This window comes from Rousettus aegyptiacus, unplaced genomic scaffold, assembly GCF_014176215.1.
Source record: "Rousettus aegyptiacus isolate mRouAeg1 unplaced genomic scaffold, mRouAeg1.p scaffold_m13_p_14, whole genome shotgun sequence".
Taxonomy (NCBI): Eukaryota; Metazoa; Chordata; class Mammalia; order Chiroptera; family Pteropodidae; genus Rousettus; species Rousettus aegyptiacus.
Genome location: NW_023416289.1, coordinates 13,054,680 through 13,070,250, shown reverse-complemented (window position 1 = coordinate 13,070,250; position 15,571 = coordinate 13,054,680). Strand labels below are relative to the sequence as shown.

Sequence of the window (15,571 nt, the reverse complement as noted above, 5' to 3'; positions counted from 1 at the left end):
ACACAAATTTGGTCTAGAGTGGTTGTCATGTTGCCTCCCCACTTCTGCCTGCAGTGGCCTTAAGGACCAATGAAATGAAAAATTACCAGTTACCTGTGAGAAGCTGTCACATATAAATGCATCTTCTTTTTCCAAAGAAGAGTTAGATTTCACCCAAGGGTATGCAAATTGAAGAATAAGAAACTTAGAACCCTATTTTTGCTATGAGCTTCTCTCACTTATGCTTGTATATATTTTTTGTTATCTATTCAAATCTGCTTCTCAGAAATGATTTAAGGCAGTTTATATTTACTTACATATTTGTTATTTTTGGTGTTCTTCAGTTTTTTGTGTAGATCCAAATTTTAATTCAAATTTCCTTGTGCTTGAAGAACTTTAACATTTCTTATCATGCAGGTCTGCTGGCAATGAAGTTCGTTAGCTTTTGTTGGTCTGAAAAAGTCTTTATTTCACTTTACTTTTTGAAGATATTTTTGCTGTCATTTTTACCTTTGTTCCTCTGTACATGAAACACTTTTTTTCTCTTGTTGCTTTTCAGGTTTTTCTCTTTATCACTGGTTTTTAGAAATTTGATTATGATATGTCTTAGTGTGAGTGATTTTCTTCATGTTTCTTCTGCTTAATCTTTCTTGAGATTCTTGGAGGTGAGGGTTTAATTTTCATCGTATTTGGATATAGCTCAAACATTATCTTCAAATATTTTTTTCTCTCCTGTCTTGAATTTGAATTACACTTACTGTTATGCTTACTGTTGTTCTACAAGTTACTGATGTTCTTTTTTGTGGGAGAGGGGGTTCAGGTTTTTTCTCTTTTTCATTTATTATAATTTATATTGCTACATGTTCAACAGTGTCTATCATTCTGTGTAGTTTTCACTTCAGATATTTTCTTTTTCATTAGTAGAGAGAGATTCAATTTGGGTCTTTTTCTATCTCTTCCATTTATCTCATCATGGGCATGCTTTCTTTTACCTTTTTGAAAATAGGGAATAAATATATAATACCTTTTTTAATGCCCTTGTCTCCTTATTCTGTAATCTCTGTTTTTATGAATCTGTTTTTGTTAATTTCCTTTTGATTATTGGTCATCTTTTTTTGTTTCTTTGCATATATGGTAATTTTTAAAAAATGAAATTGTATTTACATATCATAAAATTCGCTCTTCTGAAGAGTACAACAAGCTCAGTGGTTTTTAATATATTCACAAAGTTGTGCAACCATCACCAATACCTAATTCGAAAACATTTTCATCATCACCCCCCAAAACATCCTCATACCCATTGGCAATCACTGCCCATTCTCCCTTTCTCCAGCCCTTTATAAGCACAAATCTGCTTTCTGTCTCAATGGATTTGCCTACTTGTATGAATTACATTCATACAAATGTAATTATACAATTTTCAGTCTTTGTATTTGGCTTCTTTCACTTAGTAGCATCATGTTTTTGAGATTTATTCATGTTGTACATGAATAAGCCCTTTATTCTTTTTTATAACTAAATAATATTCCATTGTATGCATATGCCTCAATTTTTGAATGTATATTGATTATTTTTATTTTACATTGTTGGGTGCTAGATTTTGTTGTATTCCTTTATTAGGCTTTGTTCTGGGATGCAGTTAATTTTCTTGGAATTAGTTTGACCCCTTGATCCTGGTTTTTAAGCCTTATTACTATGGGTCTAAGATAATTTGGTTCCACTAATAAGGCAATACCCTTCTGAGATTTTCCTTGATACCCTGTGTATGAGGGGGCCTTTCCATGTTCACTAGTGGGAACACAAACTGTTCCCAGCCTTGTGTAAACTCTGGGGATTGCTCTGCTCCTCATTTCTTGTGGTTCTTGCTTCAGCCTTGGGTTTTTTTCTCACACACATACACAGATTATACTCCAGCAAAGACTTAAAAGAGGACCTCTGCAGATCTCTGGAACTTTCTCTTTGCGCAGCTTTTTTCTCTCCGGTATTTTGCCCTGAAAATTCTAGCTGCATTGGTCTTCCTGAACATCTTTAACTCAAAAAGATGCCAGCCTTTATTCGGGCTCCCCTTTGCTCTGCTGTGGCCTTAAAACTCTCTGTAGATATTAGGCTAGGGTATTCATGAGGCTAATCTTGTTAGGTTCCCTTCTTTCAGGAATCAATGTCCTGGGCTGCCTGTTTTCCAGTATCTGAAAACCATCGTTTATATATTGTGTCCAGTTTTTTTGCTCACTTAAGGTAGAAAGGTAAATCTGTTCCCTGTTACTCCATAGCTTTGGTTTAAGGCAGTGTAAAATGCATGGTTCATATAAAGAGAATAATAATAATAAAACTAATAAACACTGAGAAGAAGCTAGTACAGCAAGTTGGCGAATAATGTTTCATTCAACGTCATTTCATTATAACGATGATGAGATGCCATAGGAACTTAAGTCTTGTTTAAATCTATTAGCCTATGGAAAAATTGGTTTCATTATATGTTGTTCTGCTTTAAGTTGCAAAACCTACAGATGACATTAAGTGGAGGCTTACTGTATTCAAATCATGTGAATGATATTACAATAATTAAGCATTACTTTTTTCTCTGAACTTCCCAGGAACCAACATCAAAGGAAAAGTGCAGAGGTATAGATTTTCTTATAGAAGAAATAAATAATTTTCAGTAGAGAAAAAATACTTTTTACTCTAAATTTTAAGGACCTTTTATGGGGAACTGGTATAAGTTTTTGACATCTCTATCCGTCGTTGACAGCTGGGGCAGCTGGTGGGAGCGATGCTGAGGCAGTGGCTGCCGACTGGAAGAAGTGTGACTTGATTGCAAAGATTTTGGCCTCTTGTCCTCAACAGTCTCTTTCACCAGAGGATTACTATAAGGATATCTGCCCCCAGGTAAATAATTTTGTTTCTTTTGACTGTTTAAGGATTATCTGCTTACTTATAGAAGGAGGACTTTTAGTGTTCCTCTAATATTGAGGAAAAGCAATATAATATTTAAATGTCTTGTTCAGTGAGGAGCCTTCTTAATAAGTGAATAAAAACCTGTGGAAGACACTAACCTAATTGTTAGGCTTTAAAACCCGTCATCATTTTTAGATGAGTAGTCCAGCTTGCTCTCAGAACTGGGGTATGAAACTAAAGTTTCATCTTGTTCCTCATCTTTTCTGTGTGTTTTTAATGAGTTTTTTTAAAAAATAGGTATTAAACAATGTAAATGAACATGGTATACAATTTAAAAAGAATTACTTTCTGTTTATTCTTTTGTTTCCTAGACCCTCAGAAGTAGTCACTTTTATCAATTTCTTGTTTATTTTCCATAGATATTCTATGTATTATGTATGTATAATGATATGTGTATATATGTATATATAATCTAATTTTTATCTAAATGATAACATGTTGCACATACTATCTTATAATTTGCTTTTTATTTTGCTTTTTTTTACTTTACAATGTGTCTTGGAGATCATTTCATATAGAATCATTTCATGTAATGTTGCTTCATTCTTTTTCATGGGTGTATAGTATTTCATCACATTAAAGTGCCATAATATATTTAATCAGCCTCCTATAATGAATATTTGAGTTGTTTTCATTATTTTGCTACTATAAGACACGCTACAGTTAATATTCATAAATCTTGTACAGATGCCAGTATTACCAAAATTCCTAGAATTGAAATTACTAGTTTAAAGGATGTGTACATTTAAATTCTTAATTGATATTATTTATGTATCTCTTTTCCCCCACCTTTGCCTACACAATGTGTTACAAAACTTTTCTATTTTAGCTAATCTGCTAAGTGAAAAATGTGGAAGGAGTTTTATCCATTAGCATTTCCCATGCATTTAGATGTAAGACGTACCTTTTGGAGTACAGTCTGAAGAAAGTCATTCAGTTGTTAATACTGATCTTCAGGGTTCTCATGGGTAGGGATGTAGAGAGCAAAATATCACAATGCAAAGCTCTTACATTGACATATATTAAATATCAATCATCTTAACATGAGAAAGTTAGAATTTGCAATGATGAGTAAATATTTTCTGAAACTAGTTGCTACAGTTTTGGTACTTGACAAAATGATAAAATCAAGTCATAGGTTTCAGGCTTATTGAGTCTCTCTTAGTAGTGTCAGAGGTCACATAGGGTTTTTAGACAGAAGATTTCCCTGTTTGTAAAAAGTACAAAAATTACTTTTAAGTCAGAAACAGAAATGCACTTTCTATCAGTTGCTTATAGACTAGGGTGAACTAACTCATAGGCACTGGAGATCTACATTTATCTTTGAGAATAAAATGGACTGTTATCTGGGATAGTTCTTCAGATCCTAAATATATTTATATGCCTTGACACAGTAATTTCATTTGGTGGTGCTTTTTATAATAGCAGAATTTTATGAAAAACAATGCCTGGATATTAAGAAATTGTTTAATAAATTCTTACATACAGCTTGAATATATATAATATATTGCAATATAATATCTTTGAGGAATTTATAACAATATGATAAGGTTTCAGTAATACACAAAACTGAATATTAAGTGTGGTCACAATTAAAATACAGCAAAACTGTTTATAGTGATTTGGGAAAATTTAATTTGCTTTTTAAAACTTTTTTTTAAATTTTATTTTATTATTATTTTCAAGTATACAATAAAAATATGGAATGCTTCATGAATTTGCATGTTATCCTTGCACAGGAGTCAACCTTCTCTGTATCATTCCAGTTTTAGTATGTGTGCTGTAGAAGTGAGCACTTAAAACTTTTTTTCCACATTTTCTACAATGATCATGTATTTTATAAATCTGACAAAAGTACTTAATAAAAACATAGACTCTTCTGTTCTCATACCCTTTGATACTGGGTTGTTACATTAAAATTTTCTTGTCGAATCAGTGTCATTGCTGTGGGTTTATTTTTTGACTTAAAGAAATTAGTACTTTCTCTTAGTTAATGTAATGCTCCTCGCAAAGAGTCTGATGTTTACTTCATGTGTTTTTTCTTTCAGATCCTAGATTTATTTCACTTTCAAGATGAATTGACAGCACGACAATTTCAGAGAGTTGCCACTACTACCTTTATAACTATGTCAAGAGAACGCCCACAATTGGCAGCCAAGTATTTGCTGCAGCCAGTGTTAGCTCCTCTTCATCGATGTTCAAATACAGCAGGTAAAGGAGGAAGTCTGGTGGTTGGATATCTTTCTAAAGGATCTTCTCTCTCATTGTTTCAGATTTAAATAACTTAAGTCTGTAGTATTGCAGTGTCTTTAGATTTACTTTTTTACTAACTTTTTGTTTTGAAAAATCTACTTCACAGAAGTTCTAAGAAGACTGCATTGTACCACCCTGTACATTTCACCTAGATGATCAGCTGTTAATATTTTGGCCATGTTTGTTTATCTTTCTTTTATAACTTTCTCTATTTCATGGCTATAGAATTTCTTTTATAGCTATTTTTTAGAAGTCCAGAATCCAATCAGGAATCATGCATAACATTTACTTGTTAAGTCTTTTTAGTGTTCTTTAATGTAGAATAGTTCCCCAGTCTTTTGCTTGTCTTTCACCATGACATTTTTGAGGAGCCTAAGTTATAGAATGTTCCTCAGTTTACATTTGTTTAATTGTTTCCTCGTGATTAGATGCAGGTTAAACATTTGGCAGGAATACTCTATAGGATGATGGTTTTTTTGCCACCAGATTAAGAGCCATAGGTATCAGTTTTTCTCATTATTAGCGATGTTAAGTTTGATCATTTGATCAAGGTGGGAGCACACAGATTTCTCCATTATAAAAATACCTTCTTTCCTTGTAATTAATAAGTAATCTGTGGAATGATAGTCTGAGACTGTGTGAATACTGTTTTGAAGTCTTTCATGCTATGGTTTAGTATCTGTTGATGAATCTTGCCAGTAAAATGGTGACTTTCTATTTTGTTTGTTATTTCCAATTTGTTAGTTGGTATCCTTCTGCAAAGAAGAGCTTTTTTTTCTCCCCGCCTCATCCCTTTTTAAAAAATAATTATTTAAGTTTCAATATAGATTCATAGATTCTTTTTTTATTTAATGGGTTACCAAACATTCTTATCACTCAGTTTGATGTTCAGATTTTCCTAGATTTGGCCAGTAGATTTAGTTCTGTTTTAATCTTAAAAGATTGACATTTTCACCAGTTCTTTAGTATATATTCATGCTTTATTGAGTTTAATGCTAGGAAACAGAGTATTAGTATAGTATTCTTAGTGATTTAAAGATTCTTAGTGATTTCTAAGATTAAAAATGAAGGAAAAACTTGATGTGATGGTTAAACCAAATTTAGATTGGGGTCGGCTCTGTGTAGAAGTCATTTGTAGTCTAAATTTTTCTTGATGTGTGTGGTGGGATGAGGTGGGCAGAAATGGAGAAAGTCTAATTCTTTTGCATAGTAAACTTCACCTTGGTGAAGTGAAATTTGTAAGTATTCAGACATGATAAACATGATATAATAAATAATTAAAATTCCTTTATATATTTGATAGGAATCTAACCTAAGATCAGTATATTCTTTTCAAAAAAGGCTCAAAAAAATGTAGTATTATTTCTGTTGACCTGAGTGTGGATAATTTTGGTTTTTGTTCTCTAGACATTCCAGAGAGTGACATGGTACCAGGGACCATTTTGGTAACAGAAAAAGAACTTAGTAGATGTATTGAAGATGTATATAAGGTCAGTAATTTTTGTGGTTAGCTAATATTTATACTCAGTCTTTAAAAATATTTTTGCCTTTTTAATTGGTACTTCAAGAATTAGAATGTTTAATCTTAAATTCCAAACGATCAAAATCTTTTCACTTTTTGAAATTGGAAGTGATAAGCTGTTAGTGAAAGAACTGATACATTATGCTTCTGTCAATTTCATCATTTATCTGAATGTTTTAACAGATTGTATTCTCTAACTGGCACATGCCACCGAGGAAAGCATGTCTTTTAAAGAAATTGACAAAGGCATTTACGATACTGTAGATTTCCTAAAAGTGTATGTTAACATTGAATTTACCTTATAACTTTTTATAGTAATCACCATCATAAAGAGGTAAGTCTAATAAATTAATCCTGCAAACAACTGCCTAAATATATACTGAAAATGAAAAAAAAAGAATACAAATCATATGTTCTCTATGATTACAATCTTACTATTATATATGAAATATATTTTTAGGCGAAAATGAAATCCATTGCGTTAGGGCCAGTTGGTGTTGGGGTAAATATTCTTCTTTAAAGCTTATTTCAATAAATTTATGATAGTATTTTATTATTAAAAATATTTACTCTAGTAAACAGCTTTCAAAATGATATTCCATGGAAACAGGTGCAATCACTTTGGAAAATAGCTTCGCAGTTCCTCACAAAAGTAAACATGGAGGAGTTATATGACCCAGCAGTTCCACTCTTAGGTGTATATATCCAAGAGAAATGAAAACATCTTCACGCAAAAACCTGTACATGAATATTTATAGCAGCATTGTTCATAATAGCCAAAGTATGAGAATAACCTAAATGTCTATCAACAGGTGAATGAGTAAACAAATGTGATATAGCATGGACTACTTGTCAGTCATAAAAAGGAAGTATGGATACATGCCACAACATGGATGAACATTTAAAAATTATAATTAAAAAAAAGTTTTTTTAAAGCCAGACACAGAAGACCACACATTGTATAATTTCATTTATGTGAAATGTTCAGAATAGGCAAATTCATGGAGACAGAAAGTAGATTAGTGGTTGTTAGGGGCTGGGAATAGAGAATTGGGAGTAGCTGCTAGTGGGTATGGGATTTTTTTTTGGAGGTAAGGAAAATGCTCTGGAATTAGTGGTGATGATTATATATCCTTGTGAATACACAAAAGAAAGAAAAGAAAAGAAAAGAGAAAGAAAGAAAGAAAGAAAGAAGAAAGAAAGAAAGAAAGGGAAAGGAAAGGAAAGGAAATGAATGTCATCCACGAAACCCAGACATAAAGAAAGACACCCATCAACCGCCACCACTCCCGTGCCTGTCTGTCGGGCTTCCGGATTATCTCACGGAGTCAGGAAGGAAGGAAGGAATTAAGCATTACCGATTCAGCTGAAATCCGCTATCTGCTGTGCCTGATCAAATTTCCCTTGCTTCTCACTGGACGGAGCCACTGAGCTTTTGTGTTTTATTCCTTAAGCTATTTGTAGTACTGTTGTGCATGATTTTAAATTGTTTTAAATGGTATTGTAATGTATGTTACTTTAATTCATTTTTCACTACTAGGTATTATTCTACTATATGGCTATATCACCATATATATGTTTAGTTTTTTATTAGTAGGTATTCGAGTTGTTTCCATGGAATTTTTGACAGTCTGTTAGGTGCATCGTAGATTTAATTAGCAGTTAGTTCTTTCATTACTGGTGAGGTTCAGTGTCTTTTTCTGGTTTTGGTTCATTCCTATTTTTACTTCTGTAAATTGTTTAGTTCTAGATTCTGCCCATTAGAAAAATTAAGTTATTTGCCTTTTTAAAAATGTTTAGATTAAATTGTTTTTGTAAAACAACTTGATTGAAGTATACTTTACAGACCATAGAATAATGTTTTAAGTGTACAATTCAATGATTTTTAGTAAATTTACAGGGTTGTGAAACTATCACACTATAGTTTTAGAACATTTCATTCACCCCAAAAAGATCCCTTGTGCCTATTTACAGTCACTTCCTGTTCCCACCTCCAGCTCCTGGAAACCATGAATCTGCTCTCTACCTCTCTGGATTTGCCTTTTGTGGATATTTCATATGAGGGAATTATGCAGTATGTGCTCTTTTGTGGCTTCTCTCTCTTAGCATGTTAATGAGGTTCATCCAGGCTGTTGCATAAATCAAAATTTTGTCCCATTTTATTGCTAAGTAATAGTCTATTGTATGACTGTTTCACATTTTGTGTATCTGTTCATCGGTTGATGGACATTTAGATGTAGAATAAGTCTTTTTTTTAAACAGCTTTGTAAGATATAATTCACACATTGTACAATTCATTCATTTAAAGTGTGCAAATCAAAGTCTTTTTAGTATAGTCACAGATTCGTACTGCCGTCATCATAATCTATTTTAGGACATTTCATAATCCTAAAAGAAACCCCACACCACTCCCAAGTCCTTCTACCACCATTCCCCCCCAGCCCTAGGCAGCTACTAATCTACTTTCCGTTCCTATAGATTTGACTCTTTGAGACATTGCATATAAATAGCATCACATAATATGTTTTCTAAAGTGGCTGCACCATTTTATATTCCCACCAGCTGTGTATCAGGCTGTATAGTCAACCTTAAGTCATGTTCCTTCAGATAAGAAGGCAAGTGCTTTTGTTTTGTTTTAAGCTTTATGTGTAACACAAATAAATTCCTAAATATAAAATACATGCATAGAAATTCAAAATTCATTCTCTAAGACACTCACTTTTTACTAAAGTGAGATGTTTGCTACCCTTTTATTTAATGTCGCTATTAAAAAACAAAGTATACCCTTTAAGGTATACAAAAAAAAAAAAAAAACCTAGCATACAAATGTAGATTTAAATTAGTCATAAATGGATGGGAGACCACCTAGGAAGTCCAGGTGCTGTAGGCATAAAAAATAAAAAATGAGAGATTGTAAGCAGACAAGGTCCTTGCAATCTGTGAGGTCAGCTAAGGGTTGCCTTGCCTAAAAAAGAAAAATAAATAAATTGCTTATAGATAAAACATGACATGTGATTAGTGAATATAATGCCGTTTTTATTTTTTTAATGCCTCATTTAGAGACTTATGAAAAGAAAGTTCTTATGTCCTATTCTGCATATTGGTAGTCAATGCTTGTTCAGATTATAGAAATACAAGAAGTGTTGTAGAGCAGTGTAGAAACCAAATGATCTGAATTAGAGAACAAGGCCCAGCTATCTTTAGTTGCTTTCCATCTAAGGAATATCACGTTTAAAAACTCAAAAATGGTTGGATGTGGAACATCAGAAAGACTTAAAGTGCTGATAGTAGAACTAATTGTGACTAAACTTTCCTCATTGTATTCCTTGGAAGTCAATAAATTGTTTTTAAAGAAAAAGAAAACAAAACAACTTCTTTCTGACAAGCAAATTAGCCTCTAAAGACAGAGAGATCCAGAAATAGTGAATCCTACCATTTCTCCTAGATTGCCCAAAAAAGTAGGGGAAAACTGTTTAGTGAATTTAAAACCTCCTGGAGAGGCAAGAAAAACATTAGTTTGCTGTAGACACTTGATTATGCACAAGGATAAGCAGAAAGGGGTGTAGAGGGTAATTATTCTCTTTACGAGGTTTTGGCAGCTCAGCTGCAGTAGGAAAACAGAGGAAATGTGTGTATGCTGGAGGAAAATTGTAAACATTTTATAAAATTTAGCAACACAGGTTGTGTTGTCTTTATTAACTTTCTTTTAATACTAAATTATAGAGTACAGCTCAACGGCAGGAAATAAGGAAAACATCTGGGGTGATTCAATTGATTCAGCAACTCACTGGGTAACAAGAGGGTGTTTTATTTTAGAGGCATTGGGAACATTTCCAGCCCCTAGTTTTCTTTCTCTCTTTCTTTCTTTTTAACAGATTTCTTAAGATATGATCTACATACCGCACAATTCACACATTTAAAGTGTTCAATTCAGTGTTTTTAGTGTGTTCAAGGGTTGTGCAACCATCCTCCCAATCTAATTTTATAATATTTTTGTCCCTTCTAAAAGGACCCCATTCCCATTAGCTGTCACTCCCCATTCTCCCTTCTTTGCTCCCAGCCCTAGGCAATGATTAATCTTTCTGTCTCTATAGATTTGCCTGTTCTGGACATTTCATATAAGTGGAACCATATAATATGTGGTCTTTTGCAATTGGCTTTTCACTTAACCTGTTCTTAAGATTCATCCATATTGTAGCGTGGAGCACTACTTCATTGCTTTTAATGCCAAGTATTTTCTTGTGTGAATATACCAAATTTTGTTTGTCTAGTCATCAGTTGATAGATATTTGTGTTGTTTCTACATTTTGGATATTTTGAACAATGCTGCTATAGACATTCATGTATAAGTTTTTGGGTGTATGTATATTTTCATTTTTCTTGGATATGTACCAAGGAGTGGAATTGCTAGATCATTTGGGGACTCAATGTTTTATCTTTTGAGGAACCGTTTTCCAAAGTAACCGTACCATTATACACCCCCACCAGCAATCTATGAGAGTTCCAATTTGTCCATATTTTGGCCAACACTTGTTATTATTATTATTTTTTAATTATAGCCCTCTAGTAGGAATAAAGAAGTAACTCACTGTGGTTTTGATTTATATTTCCCTGATGGCTGTGATATTGAACAACCTTTAAAGTACTTATTGGCCGTTTGAAGGTCTCCTTTGAAGAAATGTCTATTAAGAGCCTTTCCCTATTTTTAAATTGGGTCGTCTTTAATTTTTGGTGGATTCAGAGATGAGACTCACCCTCACCAACATCTATTCAAAAAAATCATCTTCAATAATTTTTTCTCAGTCTCCACACTTTTGCTCCTTCTCTACTCTTTCTGAATGAGTAATTTTTATAGTCCCGTTTTCATCTTACTGGGTCTTACTAGACTTTTGAGTCTATGGTGCCTCACTTGACATTTCCAAGTAAACATTGTATCACCTTTATTATAACAGCTGCTCATTTTGCTGCCTGCTCAACCTCTAGCTGCAGAGCCCTAGTTCCTCAGAGCCAGTTTCACCTTTACTTTATACAGAATCTTGATTAGATTGGTTATCTGATTTTTATGACCGTAGCAGAATTAGAAGGAACAAATTAGAAGTTTGTTAGACTAACTAAGGCACACTGACAAGAGGATGCCTGCAGAGAGGAGCAAGAAAGAGACAAGAAGTACCCCCAAAGAGCATAAAAATTTGAAAAGCACAGACTGTTGGGGCTGGTAGATTCAGTATACATATTTTGTTTAAGGAGGCAGGGATTGCATATAATCCATTTTAGAAATATTTCCTTCTGAAACAGTTTAAGTATAAATACATTTGGGTATTTTAGGGAATAAACCGTTAGCTCTGAATGAAAATTTTATGGGGAGCAATGACAAGGGAAGGGCTTTCTATTCTTGCATCCTTCACACACAGCAGCAAGTACAGCAGTGTGGCTCTGGTGGGCCAAGTGGAAAGTTCTCAGCAGTACAGGTGTATGTGTAGGTGCTGGTTGAATTGAATTTAATACTTGGCATACTTCTTGTACTCATCTACATAAATAATTCTTATCATGTCTGGGTGTGTGCCTTACATCTGGTAAAATTAAGCCAAAAAACAGATATGCAGCTCAAATAATTTTTAGTAGAATCGCTTCCTATTCTTTCTTTTTCTGACTCTGAATCCCTAGAATGCTGAAATTCTTTTGTTCTTCCTGGTATGAGAGGGATAAATGTTTTTTCTTTGCCTAGATAGGTGAAGAGAGGCCTAGATTGCATAGAGGTTGGTTCTGGGTAGGGCAGGAGAAGATAATTCCAATTCTTTCTGTGTGGACATTTTCTTGCTCTTAAGAGAACTGGCCAGAATCTGATATTGGGGTGTGCTGGGATGTTTCCTTTCAGTATTTGTCACTATGCTTTCTGAGAGTCCCTAAGAAGAAATTTTAGGGTAGGAAAGTTTAGATTATACCTAATTAGTTTATTTTCTACATTCTCATTTCTATTTCTCTGTTTCCAGATTCAAGGAATCTTAACTTTAATTCTCCAAATCTTTTTACCCCATCTAATCTTAATGAATTTCTAAATAAAGTTTTTTTCTTTGTCAGATTGACCAGTTGACAACATCTTTTTCTGAATTTTTTTATTATTTCTGTAAATTAGAATAATAGAACTTCAGAGCTCGAAGGAACTTTAGAAATAATTTAGTATAATTTCTCTCTTTTTGTTAAGATTTTATTTTTTTAGAGCAGTTTTAGTTTCACAGAAAATTGAACAGAAAGTATACCCATTGCCCCCACACATGCACAGCCCCCACCCCCACACACATAGTCAACACCCTCCACCAGAGTGGTCCATTTGTTACAGTCGATGAACCTACATTGACATGTCACTGTCACCCAAAGTCCATAGTTTACATTAAGGTTCACTCTTGATGTGGTACATTCTTTGGGTTTTGACAAATTAATCCCTCATTTTATAGCAAAGGAAACAAAATCCAGAAGATTGTGAAGTGACTTGTCCCAATGAATGGCAGAGCTGGTCCAGGGACCAGTATTTCCTTTTCTCTCTCTGTCTCTCGACAATCTTTCTGTGTTTAGAAAAGATAATATTTGCACATGGTACAAATTTAAGAGAAGTACAAAACGTTTTAATTTAGTCTCTCTCCCAGCTATGGCTCCTCCCTAAAGGCAATCATTCTTCCTGGTGTTTCCATCTCAAATTGAACTGTGACTTTGAATAACATGCAAAGGACTAAAAGAAGTATTCTTTAAAGCCGTGGGAGATGCAAGTGCTAGATTTCTAAATGCTGCAGTTCAGATTCTGTGGAATAGTGTAGTGACAAGCACCTGGTCCCTTTGAGTCAAACAGAGCTTGGTTGGAATCTGGCTCCAGGGTTGACTCTCCAAGTGATTTTAGGTGACCTACTTAGCACATGAGTTGTGGGATGAATAAGGTAACTTTTAGTAGTTTCATTGCATACTTCAGCACATAATAGGTGCTCAAAAAACTGTCAGTTCCCTTTTGGTTCAGGGAAACTCTTTTAAAAAGGTAATTTTATGTAATATGCTCTGAAAGCATGCACTGTATAAAATACTATATTAGGTAACTTGTCTTGTTCTTTTGCCTCTCGCAAATCTTAATTAAACTCAGTAAGTGCATTAGAAGTTCTGGAACATTACTATCAAAAGGATCACTGTGATATTTTAGCAGGCAGCATTCGATTAGTTTAATCTTTAACAGGGGTAAAGCCAAGCCCCAGCCGATACTGAATTTAAGTGTTAGGATTCTGTCAGCTGGATTTTGAATAGATTTATCATGTTTGTGTTTCCACATGTATACATCCCTGTAAAAGATAAGGCCATAAATTAAGAAGACAGTCCATTTACAGTAGCATCAATGAGAATAAAAATATTTAGGAATAAATTTAACATTTGCACAGGGCTATATATTTTACAAAATATTTTGACATGAGTTATCTTAATGGTCTGTATGTTAAAAGCTTAATGCCTAAATTATAAATGAGGAAACTGAGACCTAGAGAAGTTTAAATATCTTTCCTGTCTTCACCCACTTAATATGTGATTTTGGGCAGTCAAGAAGGAGCAGAACCAAAATTCACACCCAAATTCCATGACTCCTTGGTGCGCTTTACTCCACAATGGCCTCTAAGGGATATACTTAATGTAATGGAAGTCCATGGAATGAGAAATGGAGTGTATAAGCACTGCTTTATGTTTCATTTTGTTTTGAAATGGAAACACATGTTTATTCATAATACTTTGACCATTTTGACGCTTCTGAATTTTTCCTTTCCTTTTTGATTAAAATTTCTAGTCCTTCCAGAGAAATCAGTTTTCCAGACACTGAAGACAGATGCTAAACAAGCTAATACAGTAAAAAAACTCCATGGCTGAAGTTCTATTCTGTTCAGTTGATTTGCACAGACTGACTAGCTTCTAGCTAGAGCTTTTTTTTTTTTTTTTTTTAATGAAAATACAGAGGGCATTGTAACTTCCTCAGAAAAAATAGAGCCTTTGAGAAAATAAATATCAGTCAATCTACTTTGTCCAGTCATTCTTTGATTCAATAATCAATCACAGAAGAATTTACCAAGTACATACTAAATGCCAGATACTCTGCTAAGCTTACAGATACATAAATGATTAAGAGCCAGCCACTGTCTTCAGGGAGCTCCTAGTCAGGCAAACAGAGAGTTACAGTAATGTGTGATCTATAATTAAGAGTACCCAGAAACATGCTACTGTTACTCATTAGAGCAGCAGTCCTGTAAGCTTAGATGAAGGGTTGTAAGGCTTAACCACAGACGCCTCTTCTCATGGCTGAGTCTGTGATGGAAAGCCAAGATGCATTCAGAAAGGAATGTAGAAATCCCCAGGAAGGAAAATGAGGAAATCCCCAGGCTGCCAGCAGGGTCATTTGTACCCATCTGTTTTCTGTTTAATCCGTTCTGGGCCATTATGGTTTTTATAGATCCACACTGGCCTTTTCTTTGCTCCTCAGCCCTGTCCTACACATTTATACTGGAAGAGCCACAAGTAGATATGGAAGTTCAACTTTTCTTCAAAGCATCATTTCACTTATCTTCAGAGAGATTTTTCACACTAAAGAATTGGAAAAGTACCTTGAGAGTCTGTTTCTCCCTTCCCTGTTTCAGTTCTTCCATCTGTTGGTATTTTGTTTCATGATCCCTAGCTATATAGATACTTCAAGTAACCAGAAAACCTTTCAACCAAACAGGATTTCATCTTAAAAGTATTAACTTCAAAAGTAATAGAACAGAGAATGTGTGAGGAAGGGGTAGAAATTTGTTACATCTCAGTCAAGTAGAAGATTCAGTGTTTCAAAATTTTTTGTGTCCAGATGGATGG

At 33.9% G+C, this 15,571-nt stretch overlaps 1 protein-coding gene and 1 non-coding gene across 2 annotated transcripts in view; one reads left to right on the top strand and one right to left on the bottom strand.

Annotated features, from left to right (window-relative positions):
- The window catches only part of TANGO6 (transport and golgi organization 6 homolog), a 125,143-nt gene that overhangs the window by 11,671 nt on the left and 97,901 nt on the right, over positions 1–15,571 (top strand). Inside the window, exons 5-7 of the mRNA XM_016164637.2 lie at positions 2,729–2,865; positions 4,983–5,145; positions 6,595–6,677. Coding sequence (XP_016020123.2) covers positions 2,729–2,865; positions 4,983–5,145; positions 6,595–6,677 — 383 coding nt within the window. The remainder of the gene's footprint in view (positions 1–2,728; positions 2,866–4,982; positions 5,146–6,594; positions 6,678–15,571) is intronic.
- Positions 4,629–4,730, bottom strand: LOC118611526. The gene has a single exon (XR_004954489.1). It is a non-coding gene; the product is annotated as a U6 spliceosomal RNA (small nuclear RNA).